At 54.1% G+C, this 10,364-nt stretch overlaps 8 protein-coding genes across 8 annotated transcripts in view, besides 10 other annotated features; all 8 read right to left on the reverse strand.

Annotated features, from left to right (window-relative positions):
- Window positions 1-90: 90 nt before the first annotated feature.
- On the reverse strand, window positions 91-417 carry Tco025E_05567 (uncharacterized protein; the record flags this gene model as incomplete). Its single annotated transcript, XM_029372460.1, has 1 exon — window positions 91-417. One exon carries the CDS (start codon window positions 415-417, stop codon window positions 91-93), a length of 327 nt encoding a protein of 108 aa, XP_029227437.1.
- A 243-nt stretch (window positions 418-660) lies between these two features.
- Window positions 661-682: a microsatellite.
- Window positions 683-858: 176 nt separating this feature from the next.
- Window positions 859-883: a microsatellite.
- Window positions 884-997: 114 nt separating this feature from the next.
- Tco025E_05568 (putative glutaminyl-tRNA synthetase) lies at window positions 998-2,713 on the reverse strand (the record flags this gene model as incomplete). Its single annotated transcript, XM_029372461.1, has 1 exon — window positions 998-2,713. One exon carries the CDS (start codon window positions 2,711-2,713, stop codon window positions 998-1,000), a length of 1,716 nt encoding a protein of 571 aa, XP_029227438.1.
- Window positions 2,714-2,875: 162 nt separating this feature from the next.
- Window positions 2,876-2,938: a microsatellite.
- Window positions 2,917-2,940: a microsatellite.
- A 256-nt stretch (window positions 2,941-3,196) lies between these two features.
- Window positions 3,197-3,244: a sequence feature (A-rich).
- Window positions 3,245-3,840: 596 nt separating this feature from the next.
- Tco025E_05569 (proliferative cell nuclear antigen (PCNA)) lies at window positions 3,841-4,710 on the reverse strand (the record flags this gene model as incomplete). The annotated part of the gene is made up of 1 exon (XM_029372462.1): window positions 3,841-4,710. The coding sequence occupies one exon, from the start codon at window positions 4,708-4,710 to the stop codon at window positions 3,841-3,843; it is 870 nt and encodes a 289-aa protein (XP_029227439.1).
- A 306-nt stretch (window positions 4,711-5,016) lies between these two features.
- Window positions 5,017-5,037: a microsatellite.
- A 30-nt stretch (window positions 5,038-5,067) lies between these two features.
- On the reverse strand, window positions 5,068-6,480 carry Tco025E_05570 (putative phosphomevalonate kinase protein; the record flags this gene model as incomplete). Its single annotated transcript, XM_029372463.1, has 1 exon — window positions 5,068-6,480. The coding sequence occupies one exon, from the start codon at window positions 6,478-6,480 to the stop codon at window positions 5,068-5,070; it is 1,413 nt and encodes a 470-aa protein (XP_029227440.1).
- Window positions 6,481-6,683: 203 nt separating this feature from the next.
- Window positions 6,684-6,705: a microsatellite.
- Window positions 6,706-6,748: 43 nt separating this feature from the next.
- Window positions 6,749-6,780: a microsatellite.
- Window positions 6,781-6,817: a sequence feature (GA-rich).
- Window positions 6,818-6,984: 167 nt separating this feature from the next.
- Window positions 6,985-7,410, reverse strand: Tco025E_05571 (uncharacterized protein; the record flags this gene model as incomplete). The annotated part of the gene is made up of 1 exon (XM_029372464.1): window positions 6,985-7,410. One exon carries the CDS (start codon window positions 7,408-7,410, stop codon window positions 6,985-6,987), a length of 426 nt encoding a protein of 141 aa, XP_029227441.1.
- Window positions 7,411-8,075: 665 nt separating this feature from the next.
- Window positions 8,076-8,134: a microsatellite.
- A 42-nt stretch (window positions 8,135-8,176) lies between these two features.
- Tco025E_05572 (ribosomal protein S6) lies at window positions 8,177-8,557 on the reverse strand (the record flags this gene model as incomplete). Its single annotated transcript, XM_029372465.1, has 1 exon — window positions 8,177-8,557. One exon carries the CDS (start codon window positions 8,555-8,557, stop codon window positions 8,177-8,179), a length of 381 nt encoding a protein of 126 aa, XP_029227442.1.
- Window positions 8,558-9,108: 551 nt separating this feature from the next.
- Window positions 9,109-10,203, reverse strand: Tco025E_05573 (cAMP phosphodiesterase; the record flags this gene model as incomplete). The annotated part of the gene is made up of 1 exon (XM_029372466.1): window positions 9,109-10,203. The coding sequence occupies one exon, from the start codon at window positions 10,201-10,203 to the stop codon at window positions 9,109-9,111; it is 1,095 nt and encodes a 364-aa protein (XP_029227443.1).
- Window positions 10,204-10,246: 43 nt separating this feature from the next.
- Tco025E_05574 (cyclic nucleotide phosphodiesterase) overlaps window positions 10,247-10,364 on the reverse strand; it is a gene marked incomplete at both ends in the record, with an annotated part of 1,437 nt that continues 1,319 nt past the window's right edge. The window contains one exon of the mRNA XM_029372467.1: window positions 10,247-10,364. This exon is cut by the window's right edge and continues 1,319 nt beyond it. Coding sequence (XP_029227444.1) covers window positions 10,247-10,364 — 118 coding nt within the window.

The following is a 10,364-nucleotide window of genomic DNA, read 5'->3' on the forward strand; positions in this document are numbered from 1 at the left end:
TGTTGGAAGGGGTCCACTTAAGGAGATTAGAAATAATAATTAAAAAAAATCTGCGGCATTCATGTATATAGACATTGAGACGCATCATCGCTAGCTACGCAAGATCGCCTCATGTGCCAAGAGCGCAAGCATGAAGGCCTTTTCAATCTTGTCCGTCTGCAAGTGGTGCTGGGTGTTGTTGCGACGATCTTCCTCAAGGAGGCGGCAGAGCTCCTCGTCCAAGTAGCGATTTGTGTTGAGTTCGTAGTGGGTGTAGGGCCTGTCATACATGGGGTCGTACTGGTTGATGAAGCGCGCCTGCAGCGCGCTTGTCACGGCGTACTTGCCTGTTAGGAATTCACCCAGCGGATGCCCATCGTTGCCATCATTATCACGCTTGTAATTCCTCGTGGCTGAGGCGGCTGGAGCGGGGTCCATGGTAGAGGCCGCCGCGTGTTGCCCTCGCTTCCTTTCGTCTTCGTGCTGTCGCACTCACGACCCACACCTGCGGCCCCAGCGCGACGGCACCAACAAAACAAGTCAAAGACGCAAAGAAGACGACGACGACAATAAGCAAGCCGGCACCGTGCGAAGGCGGGCCCCGCAAACACGTAAGAAGCGGTAGGTGGATGAAGCGGGGGAAGAGGAGGGCTTGACTTGCACCAGCCCCCTCCGCCACTCCACAGACACACACACACACGCAAGTAGACAAAAAGAAAAGCATGGGATACAAATCAATGCCGTTACTTAGACCACCCACATAAAAGAGAAGCGAGGCCGCACAACAACACAAACCCCCACATCACGACAAAATCAACGATAACAACACGTCGGTTTGTGTTTGCCTTCGTTGCGTTAATCCTCATCCCGCCCCTTCCTTGTGTGTGTGTGTGAGTGTGTGTGTAGAGATGCAGATATATGTTTAAGTTGCGTTTTTTTTTCGGCTTCTCTCATTCTCTTACTCATTTTTTCCCCCTTTTCCCTTTTGGCTTCTTCCAGTTCTGTGGGCTCAGTGGCTTTACTTTTGAGGACGAGGGGACGCGGCGCCCTTCTCCTTGTCCTCCTTGAGCGTCAGCACCCTGTTCATGACAAGGTGGCCGGGCCGCGTGTCTGGGTCCACGACGAAGTACCCAAAGCGCTCGGCCTGCACGGACTCAAACACCTTCGCGTTCTGTATTGCCAATTCGGCATAGCCCTGCTGCACCTGCTCGCTCTCGGTATTAATGTACTTGAGGAACTCCGGGTCAATGGCGGCGCGATCGTCCTTCAAGAGGTATCCGTAGAGGCGGAATTCCACCGGCGCCGCGTACGTCGCACTGACCCAAGTGATGTTTGTCTTTGGCTTCGTCTTGCGCTCAAAGTCCACCTCGACGTGAATGAGGGAGGGGCGCCCCGCCTCATCGCACTCGTAGCTGCGGCAAAAAATATTCCCACAGTACTTCAGCCCCACAGGACGTGGTCCGGGTGCGAGGCCGTAGAACTTGCTGTTATTGTCCTCCGTGCGGAAGTCGCTGCGATCGATGTAAAATGTCTTGGTGAACTTTACTTTTCGCGACTGCAGGTCGGGCTTGCGCGGGTGGTTGGGGCACTCCACCTCCATTTCGCCGTCCCAGTTGTCAATGACGACCTTGACCGGGTCCACGACCATCAGACGGCGCTCGGTGCGTTCGTCCAGGTCCTCGCGAAGCAGATGCTCGAGCATGGAGATCTGAATAACGTTCATCGAGCGTGTGATGCCCACGTGGTCGCAGAATCGGTTGATGGCCTCTGGGGTGTAGCCGCGCCGACGCATGCCGGCCAACGTCAGCAGCCGCGGGTCATCAAAACCACGGACGATGCCCTTCTTCACGAGCACGTTGATTTTGCGCTTTGAGAGCAGCGACCCGGTCACGTTAAGACGGCTAAACTCCCACACAAACGGCCTCCAGAGGTTCAGTTGTTCCAGCAGCCAAAAATAGCTTTCGCGCCGTGTCTCAAACTCCAAGGTGCACAAGCTGTAGTCGATGTCCTCCAGGCTGTCGACGAGACAGTGGGTGTAGTCGTAGCTAGGGTAAACGCACCACTTGTCCTTTGCGTGCGGGTGTTCGGAGAACTTGACGCGATAGGCAATAAAATCACGCATGTTTGGATTATCACTCTTCATGTCAATTTTCACCCGCAGCGTGGCCTCCCCCTCGGCGTACCGTCCTTGTCGCATGTAATCAAAGTGGAGAAGATTTTCCTCCAAAGGGCGATTGCGCCATGGGCTTTCCTCGCGACTCTCACGCTGCTTCTTAATTTCCTCCGCGGTTGAGTGGTCAACGTAGGCCTTGCCGTCCTTAATAAGCTGAACCGCAAAATCGTAGAGCTGCTGGAAGTAGTCCGAGGAAAAGGTGACCCAGTCAGGCTTCCACCCCATCCAGCGCGCCATCTCCAGAATGGCGTCGATGTAGATTTGCTCCTCCGCCTCCGGGTTGGTGTCGTCGTAGCGCAGGTAGCACTTGCCGCCGTGCGCCACGGCACAGCCAAAGTTCAGGTTCATACTCTTCGCATGGCCAATGTGGAGGAAGCCGTTGGGCTCTGGAGGGAAACGGAAGTAGGGCTTCCCCCCCGTCACGGCATTGTGCCTTTCCAGCAACTCTGGTGTGTTGGAATATCCCGCCACCGGGCGCCCAGTCTGCAGCAGGCGCAGATCCTTCTTCACCTCGAGCACAGGCTCCGAAGCGGCAACCGCAGTTGTGGCCGGGGCCGGCATTTTCCTCCAAAGCAACGATGAGAGACGACGAAACGTTCTTACGGTGCCCTGCCTACTACGCACTACTAGACGCTGTGTATCGGGCGGCTGACCTGGACAAGCGGAGAGGGAAGGGAAGAAAAAGGCATTGAAGCAAGTGGGTGGCACCCGTGCAAACCTTGCCCGCAGCCGCCGCCTGCACGCGCGGAATCCAGTCATTGCCACAGCAGCAGCAGCAGCAGCAGCAGGCAAACATTCCCGTCGGAGCGGTCCATTTTAAGCATGCCCCCGTTAACTTTTGCTCCGCCGCACGCCTCTCCTCGTCGCGTCGTGCCGCCACGTCATTTGCTCTGAGCCTCCTCTACGAAGCATCTGTGTGGGTGACGCTCGACATTGCACCACATGTGGGGCGGGGAAGGGGCTCACTGAAACACGAGCAAGACACAACAAGAAACAAAACAAATGCCGGGGAAAGAAGAAGGCAGGCGGCACCGCCCCCTTCATCAAAACAAAACCAAAGCCAAAACAACAACACACAACAACACACACAACAGATCTCTCTACTTCTCTCCATCGTGGGCACAAAGATAAATTAGTAAGCCGCAATGAGGCAAACGTGGGAAATGCCACGAAGTTTCCCTAGTAATTCGCGGCCAGAGAGGCTTCTCGCACACACCCCGAGAGAGAAGAGGACGATATTGACGGCCCATGGCTCCCATAAACGTTACAGCGAAGCCACATTATTCATCACCACCACCACCGCCGTCTTCTGTAATGTTATCGTTGCCGTTGTGTTGCCGCTGTGATTCCTCCTCTGGAACTCTATGAAATTTTATGGATTAAAACAAAGGAAAAGTAAAAACGGGAAAAAAAAGTAAAAAGAAAACCTATTTTTTTTTTTTTGCCTTCGTAGCTCCTGCTTACCTCTGTGCGTATGGATTTCGTTCGATGTTCTCCCTCAGCTCCGCTCACCGCCCACGTCGGCGTCCTTCCTTGTCTGGTTTGCTTGTTTCTTTTTGTTTCGTTCCCACCCCACCCCGCTCCGCTCTTTTTTTTTATTATTTTGCTTCCAAAGCTTCCATTTCGCCGTTCACTCGTCGTGCATATTTTGGTGCGCGTCGAGGCCGCAGAGCAGACAGTTTGGCGCCTCACATCACGTCGTCCATTTTGGGGGCGAGGAAGTAGCGCAGGTAGCCGACGTTGTCAATGTTGAACTCCACCATGCACGGGCTGTCAGGGGCAAACTTCAGCGTGACACGCTCGCTCAGCGTGGAGCCCTTCGCAAAGACGTTCATGAAACGCAGCGCAAAAGTCAGCGTGACAGGCTCATCCGTCTGCACCTCAACCCCAATGGCGGTGCTGCCGTTCTTCGGGCTTGACGCGTTGGCGCGGCCGATAGGCATGTCCTCGTCGTCCTCCTTCTTTACCTCCGGCGCCGTCTTTACGGCGCGCCCCGACCCTCCGGTGGCGCGCAGAAAGGCGTACCCCTCGCCCAGGTCTCCGGATGAGCTAAACTTCACACCCTCCTTCCGAATCTCGATCGTGACCGTTTCACCAAAGACGTTCATGTCACGAACAATCTTGGCGAACTCCTGCGAACTGAGCGTCACCGTTGAGCCGTACCCCATCTCGGGAATCCCCATCGCCTCCCCCTCAATATCCATCAGCTTCAGCTGGTACTCGCACTTGCGTGACTTCTCCATGTTTTCAGAGGTCAATACAACGACGTCTGAGTCATCTTCGTGGTGCAGCGTCAAACTGTCTGAGCCCTCAACAATCTTCAGCACCTTTGAAAGGGAGGCAAGATTAAGACCGAGAATGCTGTTCCGCTCACATTGGTACTTGCTGAAGCAGTCGTCACGGAGGAGGAGGTGCACAAGAGCGACGTGAGTTGTGTCCATGGCCTGAATAGAGAGACCGCCGGGGTTGCAGTCAAAGTTGGCCTCATTGACTAGGCCGCTGATGCATTCAATCAGACGCTTCCACAGATTGGCCTGTTGAACTTGGGCCTCCAGCATGATCGATGGATGTTCTTCTTCTTGTTGTTACCGTTGTTTTACTTTAGTTATCTCCCTTCGCGCTCTTCTTTGTCACTCTTCCCCTGAGTTTACCTGCCTGCTAATGAGTAGCGTTTGCTGGATGAAAGGGAAGCAGGGAAGCAGGGACGATGACAAGCACGAGAGCGGAAGAGAGGACAAGGTGCAGGAGGAGGCCTCGCCGCGCTGGGACCGCAGCCGCAGAGGAAAGAGACACAGAAAGAGAGAGGGGCAGGCAACCCCCCGCATAGTCTTTGTGGACCCCTTACAATAAAAAAAATAAATAGTTGTGTGTGTGTGTGTGTGTGTTTCTGCTTTCCTGTGATATTTTGACCACCACTAATTTCCTTCAGAAACACATATAAGCCCAGCGGCATCCTCGCGTACCAGTAACGGGCAAACGTGCATGGCTGCGTACCCCTCCCAAAACACCTCGACAGCTTTGCAGGCCTCGTCACCCAGAACCAGGGCAAATACGGCGTCGTACCCGCCTGCTCCGGGGCACCCCACCGCAAATACGCCTGGAAGCGCATAGGTGGCATCGAGCAGAACGCTCAACGCATTCGGCTCAATCTCCACAGCGGCAGCCTGACCCATTTCACGCAGGTAACGTCGACTCGTGGAGGCATAAGTTGCCGCCTCCATCCAAAGTCGCTCCGCATCGTTTTTGGGGGTGTACTGAGCAAGCACGGCTTGCTTTAGGGCATTCACGGATTCCGCATGCTCCTCTGGCATTGTGTTAGCCTGCTGAATCAGCTTCTTCAATGCCTCCACGTATTTCTCGTTGTTCGCCCGGAGTCGCTCCCAAAGACTATCCGGATTACCGGCAACTGAGCTCCGCCATGCCATGACTTTGGAGACCATTCCGGGTGTGCCGGAGCCACCTTGGTGAACGTCCCCCAAGACGAGCTTCAGCCCGGGGGGGAGCTGGAACGGAACGCGCTTCACCCACTCCTTCTCCAGACTCACACAGCCCGCGAGGGCAGAGACCACCACCTTAACAGGAGATTCTTTGCCACTCATCACCGTCTCGACCAGCCGTGGCGAAAAGCGGCGGTACGCAGAAGTTCCGTAGGTCGCGGTATAAACATCAAACCCACTTCCAATTTTCCCCTGCGCCACGCAGTGAGCCACCTGAGCAACGCGGTGAATAAGCTCCTTCTCCGCCGCCGCGTCAATATTATTTTCACGGCCTTCACTCCCGCCGTTGTGGGTGGTCAGGGCACGGTAGAGGCACGCCACCATGCTGGTCGTCATTGCAGCTGAGGAGCCCAGCCCTGTCTTGGAGACGTCGCCAAGAAGAGGCAGGTGCGGCGGCAGCGAACGCAGGTTGGACACGGTGACCTCCTTTCCCTGTGACACCAAGTAGTTTCTTTGGCTGTAAAAGTCGTTGTCGGCGAGCAGCTCCAACGTTAATTCCTTGAAAACGTCTCCACCGTGCGCAAGCGCCGCAGCCACGGTGTACAGGAGACCATGGCGTAAGAAAGGGGAATCGGGCCCCTCTGTCTGGGCCACAGAGACGGTGGGCTCGGGAGTGTTGTCGACCGCGCACTCAAACGCAAACTCCTTGCCGAACTGAGGCGAATGAATGCGCACGCAACACTTCCCATTGGTCGCGGCGCGGCGCGACAGCAGCCGGGTTTCAAAGCGTGCCGTCGTGCCGACAGAGATCCCCACGTTGGGCGCCTCCACGATGAGGTAGCCGCCAAGGATGAGAACCTTGCCGGGCGAAGACGCCTTCACCATTGCCATGGTGGAGTGTCAGTGAGCGACGAATGGAAGCCGCGACGCCGAGGAACAAACAGAAATTATTGGGCCTCAAAGACGAGGATGGGCACAGCACAGCTAATTTATCCCTTGTTTTTTTTTGCTTTTAGTAGAAACTGACCGCAACACAAGCGCAATCAGTCAGACGTAAATGCGGGACTACAGATGTTTCTTAACGGCCCATTACATGTGCGTGTGTGCGTGTGTGTGCGATTGCGTCGTGGAAAGAACGCGGTGGGGTGAAGGGCGAAGAAAAAAAAAAAACAAACAAACAAACAAACAAACGGGGCAAGAAGGAAAGTGGAAAGCAAAAAGAAAAAAAAATGCATCGGCCACCATTGCGGCACCGCACAAGTCTATCAGCAAAATACCACCAAAACGAGAAAAAAAAACAACAACAAAGCGAGCTTGATGCAAATGCACACACAGAGATATATATATATATAGAGAGAGACCCAGCAACGGTTGAAATAGTTCGCCGTCATGCAGCTAACATTCGCGATACCGCCCAACGCCCTGCCTCTCGTCTTCTGGCGGCGAGAGGCCGATGGCCCTAAGCAGTTCCGGGTCGACCGTGACTTGGCGCTTCCGGCGCTGCTGCGCCGCCACTGCGCGGGGGTCCGACTCGGGGGGGACCTCTACTTTTTCGCCAGTCTCTGTGACGGCCCCCGCGGCGACATTGGCCCGGTGAAGACGCCAAAGGTAGTACATACTAAACAGAGCGCAGGTTCCGCCGCAGAAGAAGAGAACTGTGAGGAACACGTAGCCGCCCCGGCCCACACAACACCATTCGGCGCAGTCTCTAATGCCCACATCCATCAGTTTACACATTCCCTGCGCCAAACACGGGTCACGAGCGCATTCGGCACGCAGCGAGCGATATCCACCGCACTTGGCGACGCACTGAGTTGCCATCAACCAAAGTAAACAAACCAACAGCAAAAAAAGCGAAGCACCGTCGTTGTCTTTTGTTTGTCCGTTTGTATTCTCCTTTTCGATTGCACACCCGCAACGGACACGAAGCGGAGACCTCGTCCGAAAAAAATCAAATCTAAAAGCGAAAAAGAAGAGAGGCATGCTCACCGCCCCCAGGCAACCACAACAGCGCAATGCGAAGAAGCCCGCAGTACACGCACACACGCCAGATAGAAACAACAGTGAAGAGTTATGTATAACAAGAAAAAAACGAGGGGTCTCTTTAAATCGTTTATCACCAACGCCCTTTTCGCGAAGGACCTGCATTCATGCCGCTCCGTCGATGGGCGTCCTTTTTTTCCCTTTCATTCCTTTCCCCCTTCTTTTTTTCCCCTTCATATTTTTCTTTTTTTTGTACCTTCAATCGTGGCTCTCCAGTTCTCAGCTTAACGGATTCCATTAAATCTCTTGGGGGCGGGGGCGGGCATCTGCCGTCCTCCCACCGCCGTCTACAGGCATCCCCGGCCCCCACTCAACAGACACAACCTCCTTCCCCCGCCGCCCTCCCACTCGAGGGAGGAAGGCAGAGGGAGGAGAGGACCGCCTTTCCTTTTTCTCTCCTCCAAGCATATATGTTGTAATGCCTTTACTTTTCGTGTGTGCTGTCTTACTGTTTTTTTTCTTGTATTCTTCTCTGCGTTTCCTCTTTTTTTTTCTTCTTGTTTCCCCTTTCCCGCCTCCATGCAAGCTCCTCCTCACCGACGGCTTACAAGAGGCGCTCGATCTCTAGCTTGACTGCCTGAACCTTGGCGGAGATGGGGCTGTTCTCTGACTGCAGGATCGCCAGGGCCACCGCGTTGCGGGAGACCTGAGCCGCCCGACCTAACGCCGTCTTGGAAGGCACAAACACGTACGGCACGTTCTTGTCCTCGCAGAGCAAAGGGAGGTGCAGAAGGATCTCGATAGGGTTCGTGTCGCCCGCCAGCACAATTAAGTCCGCAATGCCCCGGTTGAGGGCCTTGGTGGCCTCATTGGCCCCCTTCTTGATCATCTTCGCGTTGCTGGCCTCTTGCACTAGGTCCAGGATTGTCTGCGTCAGGCGGTCCCCGGCAAGAGGAAAAGCCTTCTCACTGATCTCAGCCGTCATTCGCAAATTTCCTTGTAGACTCTTCTACGTGGAGGCAGCGGCGCGGGGTTGAATTCGCGGCAAAACACACAGCCAAGGAGGAAAAAAAAAAATGAAAACAAAAGGGGCAAAGGCAGACACAACAACAACCGCGAGAAACGTTAAAATGCGCGAGAACAAATAGAAACAACAACAAAACAAAACAAAACAACAAAAAAAGCAGTCCTATTTCAAGCACGGCATCGCATGCGCCAACTCAAGAGAGACGAAGGCAAACGCACACACACGCACGCATTCGGAGAAGTTCAAACAAATACAAAATTTAAAAAAGATGTACATGCGCTTCTCGCATCGCCAGAACCAAAGAAGAGTTCAAGGGATAGACACAACGCGGATAAATAAGCTTCGCATTGAAAAAAATGATTGAGATCCAAGAAAGCGCAATCCATCTGGCGGCAATACACCTAGAAGCCGAAGCCAGAAACTAAACATAGCCCACCCCAATAAAACAAGATCAACGGAAAAAATTTCTACATACATCGTAATCTCCCTTGACACTTCTCACAAATACATCATTTCGAATCACCGGAAACATTCCTAACTGCCAGAGTTCGCTCCCACTCTGCACGGTTGCTGTTCACACGGTCAACCGTCCACTGCATGCCAGTGAGGCCGGCTTCCACAATCTTCTTAAAAAACGGGCCGACAACAAAATCAATGAAGCCAATCTGGCCCTTGGCCAACTCTGTGTTCTTGGAACGATCGAACATGGGCAGCACCTCCACACCCTTCTCCTTCTCCATATCGCCCTGGCGGTAGAACTCCTCCGTCACCGCCATGGCCCACAGACGAGAAATGTCAAACGGCTTCGTCACATTCGAGACATCACCCGCCTTCATTATAACGTCCATGACCATTTGTCTGGCACCAGTATCCTCAATTGAATACGGTTTTTCCATTGATTCCAGAAACAAATTTAGAAGTTCATTATGTCTCGCCATATCCGTTGCAAGCACACAGTCAATCATGGCGCGATACGCCAGGGCGCGATCGGCAGATTCAAGTCCCTCAAAGACATCCGAGTCCGGATCGGAGAGAATTTCGACGGCAAGGTTGCAGTGGTGCACCTCCAGCACCGAGGTGTTGCCGCTCGCACTGGACAGAATACCTAGCGGGGACTCCGTCTTGAGGTAGAAGCTGTTGTTCAGCCCCATGTGGTCAAGGTCGTGCACCAGCGCCGTCACCAGCAGCACAAAGCAGTCGAGCTCGGTCAGCTTTTCGCAGGCAGCGCCATTGTACAGGAAGGTATACATGGTCTGGCATACATCCACAACGTGGTAGAAGTTGTGGTACGGCACACTGCGGTACTTCTTCCGACACTGGAGGATAAAGTTCAGCAACGTGTCATCACGGCAGCGAAACTTCTGAGGAAGACCAGTCCCCAAGATTAGTCTGTACGCAACGGCAGCGGCGGCGTCAAGTGGCTCCTCCATATTCTCACGCACGTAGAACAGGTCGAATTCAACGCTTGTGATGTCCAGATGGCCGAGTTCAATTTCCCGTACCGCATCTCTTTCCCTGTCCGTAATGGCAAGCGGACGCTTTATATTGCGTACTGAGGCGCGTCGGCCACCAGCCAGTGCACGGTTCTCGTTCAGCTCCATCATTTCTCGGCCGGCATTCACAGCAAACTCTAGCAGGTGGGAATTGTTAATGGATATGCCTGCGAAAAGGGAGAAAACACGAAATGTCTCCCGGTCGCTCGCCGTGAACACAGTCACCTCCCCGGTGTGATCCAGCTTGTTCACGAGCTGCACCACCGCAAGAA

The sequence above is a fragment of the Trypanosoma conorhini genome, assembly GCF_003719485.1.
Source record: "Trypanosoma conorhini strain 025E chromosome Unknown Tco_14.4_contig_00331, whole genome shotgun sequence".
Taxonomy (NCBI): Eukaryota; Euglenozoa; class Kinetoplastea; order Trypanosomatida; family Trypanosomatidae; genus Trypanosoma; species Trypanosoma conorhini.